Raw genomic sequence first — 12,624 nt, 5'->3', positions numbered from 1 at the left:
CGAGCAGTAGGAACGTCCACCCACCAACACACCCACTAACTCTTGTCAGTCTTTTACAAACATTGGCATATATGGGGCTAGGAGGGTGTGCTAGCTTTTCATTTCAAGCAGTACTGAGCTACTCCTCTAGCCTGGTCCCAGATCTGTATGTGCTGTTTGGCAAGGCATTGACTATATCAGTTGAATATGCTGAATAAACAGGTCTGAGACCAGGCTTGTACTTCTCAGCACCTCTGGGGCAGTATGCTGTCTCTATATCACTGCCAAGAACTGCCATTGTATACCTACTACTACATAAATACATGGAATAAAGTGTAATAGGTGTCAGTGTCATCTTGATACACATCTACTGTCCTACAAAAGTACATTGACTGGTTTACAAGGAGCTATGGGATTGTTTCTAGATGAAGACAAAATGGAGGAGTTTTGAAATACTCACGTGCTGTGAGGTCAATCAATGAACTGAGTTGAAGCTCTGCGTATCAGACGTTTGTTCATTGAAGCACACAGAACGTAATAACATTACATTGTTTGACAATGTTTTACTAAGGGTGGGCAAACATTTCTATTGGGCATCATCCCATGACAATAAGGATACATTAAGATGTGAATGTTTATCTCTCACCAACACTTAACTGATACTTTTTCATTCGGCTGAACTTGCTTTCAGCCAAGATGTCTCCACCATTATCCAGAGAGAGGTTTGAGTGTGTGTGTGTGTGTGTGTGTGTGTGTGTGTGTGTGTGTGTGTGTGTGTGTGTGTGTGTGTGTGTGTGTGTGTGTGTGTGTGTGTGTGTGTGTGTGTGTGTGTGTGTGTGTGTGTGTGTGTGTGTGTGTGTGTCTGTGTGTGTGTGTGTGTGTATATGTCTGCTGACATGTGTTATCTAAGTCCTGTGGGCCTGTAGAGCTGCTCTACTAGCCTACTGAGTGTGTGTTAAGTGTCTGTCTGTCTGTCTGTCTGTCTCATGCTGTGAATGTGACATCCACCCAACACACCCTGTATTCATCATCTAGGGCTAAAACACTATGCTGGAGTATTCTTCCTCATAGGCATAATGACTGACCATTGAGTGCAGCAGTGTGTGTATCTAATGAGCCTAATCTGGACCACAAAGACCCTTACACTGTATAATGTATAGAATATGTCTTTCACTATGCAGAATTCAGTCTCTTTCAGTCAGAATGCAGAATTCAGTCTCTCTCACTGAGGGTGAAGCAGCATTGACTGACAGTTTCTATACAGCAGATCTCCGTGCTGTAGTGTGCTACAGGTTGTTTAAGTTAGAGGGAAAGTTCAAGACATGACTTCATACTTACAGAAAGAGTTTGGGACGGTTTCTCCAAAGTTCTCCTGCTGAATGGAGAATCTCCATTGAAAGTACTTTTCAGTCCAGGAAATTGAGTATAATCTGTGTCCAGGAATCAGGGTCCTAAAGTTTTGTTTTGACTCCTCACTGCTCTTCACACTTAAAAGAGGCTGTCTGAATTCCGATCATTGTAATCATTGCAACACCCATGGCTTTACTACCCTGTTATCTGTATCTGCGCCTGTAAAAAGGAGTAGAATCCATCCCTATGGAGGTTGGAACACCCTGACACTCCCACACTCCCAGTTGTATAAGTAAGGTCAAAGAGAAGATAGAGGGTAGCCCCATATCCTGTCTGTGTCCCAAATGGCACCCTAATTCCTACATTGTGCATTACTTTTGACCGCAGGATAGGGGATAGCCCTAGATCCTATCTCTCCTATCCAGCAGGCCTATGTCCCATAGGCGCTGCGCTGTGGCTGGGGCATACCCCCCCCCCCCCCGTCCACACTTTCACACATGCAGTGTGATGGGGTGAGTCACTCATTGGGCAGACCACACTGTATGCTATGGCTAGTATCCAGCGGGAGGGAGAGGCTCTCCCACCCTTGGAACCAACAATGTTTGTGTACCTCATTGCCCAGACAACACTGCAGCAGGATGAATGAATGACTGACTGGAGGGAGACACCTCAGTATTTATTCAGTTTGGAGCACGTCCAACATACCGTATTCTGTACCCGTGTGGTCCCGTGTGGCTCAGTTGGTAGAGCATGGTGTTTGCAATGCCAGTGTTGTGGGTTCAATTCCCATGGGGGCCCAGTATGAAGAAAAAAAAAATGTATGAAATCTATGCATTCACTACTGTTAGTCGCTCTGGATAAGAGCATCTGCTAAATGACATAAATGTAAATACAGTATATTGTACATCCAGTTTCAACATGAGATAAATTATCATGTCTAAGGAATTATATCCAGAGAGATGAATAAATGCATGTGTTGTTCATGGTATTCAGGATGAACAAACAATGCGTCATGAAATCCCTTATTTTAAAGTACACAAAGTGAGTAACTTACAAGCGGCTTTCCTGCTGCGTAAATACGCACCGCGTCTTCTAAGGATATCAGGAATCCTAGGCGTCGGGCACTCCCTGACGTAGCGACGCACCGATGGGCGTTGTTCTTCCATAATGAGATACTTTATAACTGCAGCGCTGCCACTGACGTCAATCTAGCCAGAAGGACTTGTGACCGGTGGACTACAGTTTTTGGGACTCGTTGGGAAACTTGCTTTTTGCGATTTTCGGCTGAAAACCATTTTTGTGAAATTATAGTCACTCCGCAGTCGCATTAAGTAAGTTGACTTTTCTTCCAATTGTGGTTATGTATTCGCTAGATTAATGCGCATGGAATATGTGGCACGCACGGAACACCAACACCAAGCGGGCTTTCAGGGGAGCGGCTTGGTTTATTTTTCTAGTACCTATAACACTCATAACGTGGTTGACAGATGGTTGTCTTTATTTTACTGATCGACTATGAGTGTGTCGACATACAATAGCCTTTTCCGTTATATTATGTGACATGTTTTATTTTTGCTAGATAGTTGGAGTAGAATTCTGATTGTTTATAATTCATGCGCACTTATTGATAATATGGATGCAACCAATACAAACAAACGGGCATGAGTATCCTACACACATGCTGTTGATAATGGTCGCTGGTTTCTGTTCTTATCTAGACTGCCTTTTTATACATTTTTAGTAAGGACAGGCTACACTAAAAATCGTGTAGGTAGTATGCACATATCTTCAGCTTATTACAAGTTGAATATTAGCAGGACATTAACATTGTCTCTTTTAGAACTCTGCTGATAGACATTCCACGGTGCAGATAAAGTTTTGGAGTAGGCGCTGTTCTGAGTTCAGAACGGGTACTGCAAATCCTGCAGTGACACACCCATGTCCCAGTCCCACAGAACTGGAGAGAGACTGAGACATTCACAAACTAATGGTGTCCCTTCCTTTTATCATTTAGCTTCTTCTGGCAAGATGCTGCACCTTCTACTGGGAATTGTCACCCTGCACGCCGCAGCCCTAGTCCTCCTGTTTGTGTCAACAATTGTCAGCGTAAGTAAACCATATTTATCAATGAATGATCTGATAAAGCAATAATGTATTATTGATATCTCATTTATGATAATCATTCCAAACAGATTTTTTTTTTTTTTATACATTTAAAAATCAGTAGTTTGTTTTAAAGCATTGACATCTCTGCTATCTGTAAAGGTGTTTTCTATCAGGCTGCAATGTTCTCTTGTTAATAGCAATACTGTGTTGTTTATCCTCTAGGCCTGGACAACAGGGTCCACTAGCAGCTCAGACCTCTGGAATAACTGCTCTACAACCAATGGAGGATACCACTGTGACCCAGCCTACACTGGAGGTAAGATGCAGTACAAACTGACTCTGTACATCTGCTGCTGTGGCTTGTTTTTTTTTGTGTTTTTTTCATTCTGCATGATGCTGATGATGCCTCTTGTCCAATAGTACATTTATTTTGAAAGTATATACTGTAGACATGTATTTCTTGACCCTGTAAATTGAGTAGTCTGTCTGTGCATTTGACATCAAGCTGGTTGTCAATTCTTCTGAGGTGTGTCTTGAGAATAAGTTAAGCACGGTTGGTTGACTGAAAGATCAGTAGACGGTAAGACAAGGGAAGACCTGAATTGTGATTAACTATAACTGGCTTAAGCCCTGAAAGCCCACCCATTCACGCTCTAGTTTAGTTTACCGTGCCCCTGAAGGGCGTGTCAGGTGCCACTGTGACTCTACTGCCATCAAGGGGTGAGGATGTGAACCTACAGCTTAGAGTTTGCCCTGTTCATAGGCTCTCCTCTGTATAAATAGTCATGGTGTGATGTCCATATTCAGGCTGCATGTTTGGGAGGCCATAGTGGTGGGATGAAGGTTTAGGGTGGGACTTTGTAGGAAATTTCAAGTGTTAGATCTGGGGAGGGGTGTGTGTGTGGCAGACGGGGAGGCCTTGGACCACCCCATGTAGGACATAGTGTGCTGACAGCCGTGGTCACGCCCATGTATCAGATTGTGTGTACAGCGAGATCATTAACAAAACGAGAGACCTAGCAGCTGTGTTTGTTTGAGACAGATTTAGACCAAAGCCAACAGTGGTTGGAGGGTAAGACTGAAAAAAGATTGCAACTAGACCATATTAAACGAGAAGTTATGAATGTACATGACATGACCAAAAGTATGTGGACACCAGTTTGTCAAAAATCTCATTCCAAAATCATGGGCATTAATATGCTGCATGGACCTCGCTTTGTGCATTGTCATGAAACAGGAAAGGGCCTTCCCCAAACTGTTGCCACAAAGTTGGAAGCTCAGAATCGACTAGAATGTCATTGTGTGCTGTAGCTTTACAATTTCCCTTCATTGGAACTAAGGGGCCTAGCCCGAACCATGAAAAACAGCCCCAGACCATTATTCCTCCTTCACCAAACTTTACAGTTGGCACAATTCATTCGGGCAGGTTGCGTTCTCCTGGCATCCGCCAAACCCAGATTCGTCCGTCGGACTGTCAGATGGTGAAGTGATTCATCACTCAAACGTGTTTCCACTGCTCCAGAGTCCAATGGTGGTGAGCTTTACACCACTCCAGCTGATTCTTGGCATTGTGCATGGTGATCTTAGGCTTGTTTGGCCATGGAAACCCATTTCATAAAGCTCCCGACGAACAGTTCTTGTGCTGACGTTGCTTCCAGAGGCAGTTTGGAACTCGATAGTAAGTGTTGCAACTGGGACAGAAGATTTTTTTTTACGCGCTACGTGTAATAACAGCACTTACATTTGACCGGGTCAGCTCTAGCAGGGCAGAAATTTTCCTGTGCCACATTGAAAGTCACTGAGCTCTTCAGTAAGGCCATTCTACTGACAATGTTTGTCTATAGAGTTTGCATGGTTGTGTGCTTGATTTTTATACCTGTCAGCAACGGGTGTGGCTGAAATAGCCGAATCCCCTAATTTGAAGAGGTGTCCACATACTTTTGTGTGTATTTGCAATAGAAAAGCTTACAATTTCCAGAAACATGATTCTAGAGGCACTGTAATACTATAGAACTTGTGTTCAATTGCCTTAGAGACCCAGTAACACAGTGCTAACTGCAGTAGCCTCGAGCCCATCAGGCCGTAGCTAGCTGCCTGGTGATGTCATGTGTCTAGAATGTGCGGGTGGGTCTTGGGCCCCGGTGTGTGTTGTCAATGAGACAGGCAGTAGAGCCAACAGCAGGCTGAAGCCAACATGCTCGCTCTGTCTTTCGCTCTCTCTCCCCCTCTGCCAGGTGGATTCATGGAACGGCTTGTTTGATTTGCTTTCATTACACCACTGATTGACGCACTGTTTGTATAAGGAGGCACGTGTGTTTGTGTTCAGTGAGGAGGGAGGGATCGAGGGAAAGATGGTGGAGTCTGTACTCAAGTGCACGGGGCCCGGCCCAGTCAATCAGTAGTGCTCAAAGGCCCCTGGAGTGCTTTACTGAGCAATCAGTACATCTGGCATGCCTGGACTGGGAGAGATAAACATGAGGACAGAGCATACTGAGTAACATGAGGCTCAGTATACTGAGAGAGCGGGATGGTGGTGGAGGCACGACCGACGGTCACACCCACTGGGTGGCGTTTTATTTTTAATTTTGCTATTAGGTGTTAAGTTATGTAGTTGTGCGTAGTTTATATTCCACATGGGGATTGGTTTGTTTTGTCCATGTTGTTCGCACTTGACCTGCCTTTGCCCCTGAAATGGGAATCCAGTCTTAGTTTGTATCACAAATTAGAGTTAAGCAAAGTCCACACTAGGGATGCCCCTTGCTGTATGTTAGTTATTACATGTCATGGACACACAACAGCTGGTATGTTCTCTACTGTAGCCACAAGTTGGCACATTCATCTTTTATATGAAGCTTCGATAGTCAGGACTCAACAAGCCAAGAACAATTCTTCATTTTCATGTTTTGACTTTTCTGTGAAATCTTTGTCTGTATATTTTATATACATTCTAGAGTATAGACTACAGTATAACATATTGTTGTACGGGTATACCCATGGCGCAATATAATGGCAATACCCGTAGACACAAGCACAACAAGCGTTATTATGGTAGATATTCTGGCCCCAGAGGACCACATCTCACACCAGAAAATCCTCCATGCCACAACGTCACAGCCTTCTGGTACCAGACAGGCAGCCCTGAAGAGAGGAAAGAAGAGAACGTGTCTGTTTATCAACAGTATAGATTAAGATATTTATAGAACCCTAATATAGAGCAGAACAACCAAGGATAATGTAACCTATCATGTTTAGGCCTATACATGGAGTTATTGCATGTCATTACATATACATTCCAGTATTCTTGTTATTATGAGAGCTGTTTGTATTAGTTGTGTATTGCTTTCGTGCATATAAATAGTGTTTGTCATATTGCTGTACAGTGGATGGGTTCGATAATAGTGTTGTTGGCAATTTCCTCTGCCATATCTCCTGTCTAGTGTGCTCTGCTCTGGGGTGAGTGCAGCATGAGGACAGACATAATTGTCTTTCTGGGTAACCTGACACTGATGGCCTCATCGAATCCATTAAACCCTGTCATTTCCCCAAACCTCTCATGAAAAGATGTATTAGTTTCCTGGAAACCTACAGGTGCACCATGGGAGATTTAGAAACAATCTACAAATGGATGTCAACTGAAGAAACTGTTATGAATTAATGTGTTTGCAGACTGAGTACTTTTGCTGGTGATGTTTGTTTGTGTGATCATGCAAGGTCGCCACAAAGCCAACTGTCTCCTTACTTCAACATTATTTACACATCTACTTCTTAGCTACAGTCATTAAGGTTGCTTAACCAATTTAGTGATGCCTCAAAAACCACTGGATTTGTGATTAATTAAATACCTGTAAAAACAAGCATGCACAGTAAGTTTGGTACCTGACAGACTCATACTGAGACAAGGAGGATGCATGGTATATACTGAGACTGGAGCCTTCTCTTCCTACTTGACTAAGGTCCAGTGTCTTTAGTATCCTATGGGAGCATGCAGATCTGTTTGGCTCTGTAGAGGTAAAGCTCAAACAGAACAATTTTTTTTTTGGGGGGGGGGAGGGGTAGCATTAGCCACCAAAAGGGGACCGTAGCAGACACAGCTAAACATGAGATGAGAGAGATGTGAGGAATGGCTTCAGAGAGGGATAGCTGGCTTAGGAAACCTGAGAGTGGATGCAGGTTGCATGCATGACCCTCAGACAAGAAATAGACCCCCTTGGAAGTCCAGGCATTCCAGACGTAGATAGTGCTGTGGTTGTAGCGCTAACACACACAGATTGGTGGGGGGCTATGTCTCAAAGTCCCTGGCTGTCAATACAGGTTACTAGATTGGGTTAACAGGACTTTCTGTACTGTAGTAAGCTGGCCTTGGAACAGTGGTAGGTAGCCAGAGGATCAATATGTTACACAAAGTGTTAGGGGCCTGTGTGTATTACTGAGTACGCTACAATGCTTTCAGGAACAGAATCTATGTAGGTACCATTATTGTAAATCCATTAAGGATTCCAGGTAACTAAACAAGACTCATTCCCTGTCTGGCCAGACAAATATTTAGCTGATCAACAATTTTGAGTTTCATTCTCATAAGTGGTTGCTTCAGTGTTGCGACCTTGCCATGATTAATTTACCATGTTGTGTATAAAAAGTGAAGTTGATTTCTAGAAGTGAGTCTTATGGGTCCATGTGCTGTATAGCCATGTATCCTGTGTGGTCCTCTGTAGCTCAGTTGGTAGAGCATGTCTCTTGCAACACCAGGATAGTGGGTTTGGGCCCAACCATAATAAAAAAAATGTATGCATACATTACTGTGAGTCCACTTTGGATAATAATATATGCCATTTAGCAGATGATTTTATCTATAATTGACTGACGCGCTCCCTCTCTTCCCTACAGAGTGGATCCAGGCAGTGCAGGCCCTGATGATCCTGTCCATCATCTTCAGCTTCATCTCTCTCTTCCTGTTCTTCTGTCAGCTCTTCACCCTCCAGAAGGGAGGACGCTTCTTTGTCACTGGAGTCTTCCAGATCCTCGCCAGTGAGTAGCCATTTTGTCATCCAGAAAAACAACTGAAGCGGACATATTCAGAAGTTTACACTACACTCTTCGAAGTATATGTGCCTGGAAGAACCTTTTGGGTTGCCACACCGGCGGAACCTTTCCACTTGAAAAATGTTCCTCAAGCAACTCCTCTGAAAAGGTTATTTGAGGAACCCCTATATAAATGTTCAAACCAGAACCTTTATGTGATTGGGGGGGTTCAATTCTTAACCTTTATTGTAGAGGTGACAGCCTATCAGATTAAGGTGTGGCTTATTGGAGGCATAGCTTTCAGATAATTATTTTTGGTCACACTTTCGCATAAATGTCATTCCTGTTCAAATTTGTACACCAAAAATTAAAATGTTCCTTGAATGCATATTACATTCTAATATGATTATCATTGCTGATTACATATAGTGGTAACTATTCCAACTTAGGGATTTTTATATGCTCTTGAAGAACTCAAACTCCTGTTAGCTTCATTGAAACTACAAAACCATCAGTGTTCAACCTTAGCATGCAATGACAATACAACAGAACAGATGAACTGGAATGACATTTACTCTAACGGGTGACTAAGATATATTTTACAGCCACACCTCTACTTCAGGGTCCCGCCATGAACCAGTTGCTACAATAGGGGTTTATCCCTTGTTTATTGTATTCTGTGCCCTTTGGCTATGGATAGACACTTCTTCTAGTCTATTGTGTCAAAGGGCTGCCAATGTCAAACCTCCCAGGTTGGCACTGTAGACTGTGCCAGTGGGCACAGAGACAATCACACAAGTGGAAATGTCAAGACAGGCAATGTAGGGGGTGAACAACAAAGAGACAATGACATGCCAGTTCTCAGTGGGCAGGGCTGGGGAACTTGGAAGTAGGTCAAGGTTCTAAATGAGGAAGTTACAGAGGCCTGCTTATGGTTAAATAGCCACCATCTCCCCCAATACTGCCCAGCAGGGTTCATAGTAGGACACATTAAATAAAGCACAGATTGTGATGACATGACACACAATAATTTGATCTTCAGGTTCAAATGGAATTCACTCTCTTGCATGTAAACATTTCCTCTCCTCACCTGTATCCTCCTCCCCTCATCCTCTCCAGGTCTGTTTGTGATGAGTGGAGCAGTGATCTACACAGTGATGAGTCCGGACTGGGTGCCAGCATCGGAGGCCTTCGGCTGGGCTTATATCCTGGCCTGGGTGGCCTTCCCTCTGGCCCTGATCAGCGGACTCATCTACGTCATCTTGAGAAAACGGGAATGAGGCCCGTGTCCCCTAACCTCCACCCCACCCTCAGCATTAACAATCACCCCTAGGAGACTAAACTCAAAAGCTTGAGGACCTGTATACCTCACTGGGTCACAAGGCTGCTTCACCTAGGTCTGCACCGCACCCTAGGGGTAACACCAAAAACACAACCACCAAAAATTACATGATGAAACAACCAATACTGTCAAATGTATATACTGTAGTATCTATGGTTTAAAACCTATTTATAACACATTTTACGTGTATGTACATAGTATTGTCGTGTTGCTCCGTTGACAAAAATATTCGTATGAGCTTCATTTTAGCTGATTAAGTGCCTAAATATTTGTTTGTAATTATGACATAATTAGACGCTGTTTGTTTCTCTCTATGTAACCCACCAAAAAATGAAGAATAAAAAAAGTTTTGAACTATTTTAACCAAAGTGCATGTATAAAATATAGAGCTAGAAAGAATATTTAACTGAGCTTGCTTTACAAAAACTAAAAGTGGTAACATCCAAATTATGGTTGTTAAAGGGATTCTCCAGTACTTTTGTATACTTTTTTGCCAGTTTTAAAAGTAGCGCTCACGATCCAAAAGTAGCCCCTGAAAATTGCGTACTATGACACATGTGCACAATGTCACTGCTCTCTCTCTCATGCGCTGCTGTGTGTGCATCATGTGCCTCTTCCTAGTTGTCACAAATATGGTGAGGAGCTGAAGCTCATTGGTTGAACTCAAATTGCTAGGGACTGGCTCAAATGGGAGAAATTCTAGGAAAAATGGCGACGCACAGCTTCAAGAAAAAGTTGCTTTCAAACTAGGGATTTCGTGGCTAATTGAGGTAAGACAATAATTCTGAACTACACATTGACACATCCAGCCCAAAGCGGGAGGTTTAAAAAAAGACTTAGTAGTTGCCAAAGGTCCGGAGCATGTCTTTAACCATTAAAATGTTGGTTTGGTTATTTCTGTTTGTAAAATGTTTCAACATTATTTTTCTATTTTTTATTTTCAACAAAGATGGTGCTATGTATTTACCATTCCTATTACTGATAGCCATTTTGCAATCATTTACAGTCAAATGACTTGACTTATGCCATGAAGTAACTAGGACATCAGGGTGAGAAGTAGACTCCATTGTAATGTCCATGTGCCTAACTGCTTATGTGTCTAGAGAAGGCTATTCCATTTTGATTTGTCTAAATAAAAGCTTTGAAACAATCAGCTTTGATTGTTTGGCTACAAGGAGTGTTGGAGTGATGTAGCATTAGTTTATTTTGTTGGAATGCCATTTGGAATGTCAGTATTAGAAGATCCTGCCAATGTTCCATTTGCATTACTTAAACTGTTTTAGACAAGTTCAAGGATGGAGAATGTGAGCTAAATGACATTAGCAATGACTAAGATCTGTGTTGTCTTTTCTCTCTTTGTAAGGCCATGCCATGTTGATTTGTTGTGTTTGTGTTTTATAGCATATGTACGACCAGTAAACACACTAGAACCTTCTTGGACGGAGTACTGTAACAACTAGTAGGGCATTGTAGCCAGATCCAAATTGATTTAAGTTTTTATATCTAACATTTTAGAGATATTAAAGGTCAAGCTCTAAGGCAGCCTACTCAAACCTTATCAAGGCAGAATAGAGGACATGACTTTTTAGTATTAGCTTTGTCATGTGGGAGAAAATGGACAGTGAGGTTTGCAGCTATGTTTGCATACAAATGTTCTGTTTCACATACTTGAAGTTTGACAAGCTGCAGTCTCTTGTCACCCTGAAGAACGCAACTTCTTTCTTTTTGGGAAAAACATTGTTAATATCATGTTAATAATATCTATGACTATCTAGTATGCAGACTGATTCAATAAAACCAACCAAATTGAAAACAGCTCCTACCTACGGGATTTCTATATATTTCAGTACTCATACCGTATGTTGTGTATTCTTCCTTATCACAGACTAAAACTAACACTAACCCCATTAGACCTAAATCCAATACACTGCATAATGTTGACCTCTAACTATTTAGCCAAATACAATGTTAATGGCTATGTTTAAGTCTATTGTCTGCCTTGAAGTTATGGTAAACTACTGAAGTGAAAGGTGCAGTACATGAGAGTGTAAAGTGGAATCCCTGCCAATGTTAACTGTATCTGGTTGGTCTTAGATAACTGTGTGCTATTAAAGAGAATGCAAATTCTGAGTTCTCCCTCTCTCTGTGGCCATGATGTAATGATACCTGCACTAGGGGCTCGATTTAATCTGTATTGCGTAAGTCCAGCGCTATAGCGCGCTTTAAATTTAAAGGTACTTTCCTATTGAGCCAACATATGCAGCATTTACTGTGAATGCAGTCTGTGCGGGAACATTGCCGTTAAATGTGCAGTGCATTCTGAAATTATTCAGACCCCTTGACTTTTTCCACATTTTGTTACGTTACATCCTTACTCTAAAATTGATGAGAAACATATATTTCATCCATCTACACACAATACCCCATAATGACAAAGCAAAAACTGAAATATGACATTTACATAAGTATTCAGACCCTTTACTCAGTACTTTGTTGAAGCACCTTTGCCAATGATTACAGCCACGAGTCTTCTTGGGTATGATGCTACAAGCTTGGCACACCTGTATTTGGGGAGTTTCTCCCATTCTTCTCTGCAGATCCTCAAGCTCTGTCAGGTTGGATGGGGAGTGTCGCTGCACAGCTATTTTCAGATCTCTCCAGAGATGTTAGATCGGATTCAAGTCCAGGCTCTGGCTGAGACACTCAAGGACATTCAGAGACTTGTCCTGAAACCACTCCTGCATTGTCTTGTCTGTGTGCTTAGGATCGTTGTCCTGTTGGAAGGTGAACCTTTGCCCCACTCTGAGGTCCTGAGAGCTCTGGAGCAG

The 12,624-nt window shown here is 42.4% G+C and overlaps 1 protein-coding gene across 1 annotated transcript; it reads left to right on the top strand.

The window, feature by feature from the left end:
* The first annotated feature begins 2,505 nt into the window (after positions 1 to 2,505).
* On the top strand, positions 2,506 to 11,923 carry pmp22b (peripheral myelin protein 22b). The gene is made up of 5 exons (XM_014179833.3): positions 2,506 to 2,660; positions 3,344 to 3,435; positions 3,658 to 3,751; positions 8,320 to 8,460; positions 9,574 to 11,923. The coding sequence occupies exons 2-5, from the start codon at positions 3,358 to 3,360 to the stop codon at positions 9,732 to 9,734; spliced, it is 474 nt and encodes a 157-aa protein (XP_014035308.1). The 5' UTR covers positions 2,506 to 2,660; positions 3,344 to 3,357; the 3' UTR covers positions 9,735 to 11,923.
* Positions 11,924 to 12,624: the final 701 nt, after the last annotated feature.

Source organism: Salmo salar, chromosome 28 (assembly GCF_965601325.2).
Source record: "Salmo salar chromosome 28, fSalSal1, whole genome shotgun sequence".
Classification (NCBI taxonomy): Eukaryota; Metazoa; Chordata; class Actinopteri; order Salmoniformes; family Salmonidae; genus Salmo; species Salmo salar.
The sequence above is the reverse complement of the archived record's forward strand: the minus strand, read 5'-3'. Positions and strand labels throughout refer to the sequence as shown.

Coding starts and splice junctions, on each gene's coding strand:
- pmp22b (XM_014179833.3), top strand. CDS start 3,358: ATGCTGCACCTTCTACTGGGAATTGTCACCCTGCACGCCGCAGCCCTA. Junction 3,752..8,319: donor TGACCCAGCCTACACTGGAG/GTAAGATGCAGT, acceptor TCTTCCCTACAG/AGTGGATCCAGGCAGTGCAG. Junction 8,461..9,573: donor AGTCTTCCAGATCCTCGCCA/GTGAGTAGCCAT, acceptor CATCCTCTCCAG/GTCTGTTTGTGATGAGTGGA.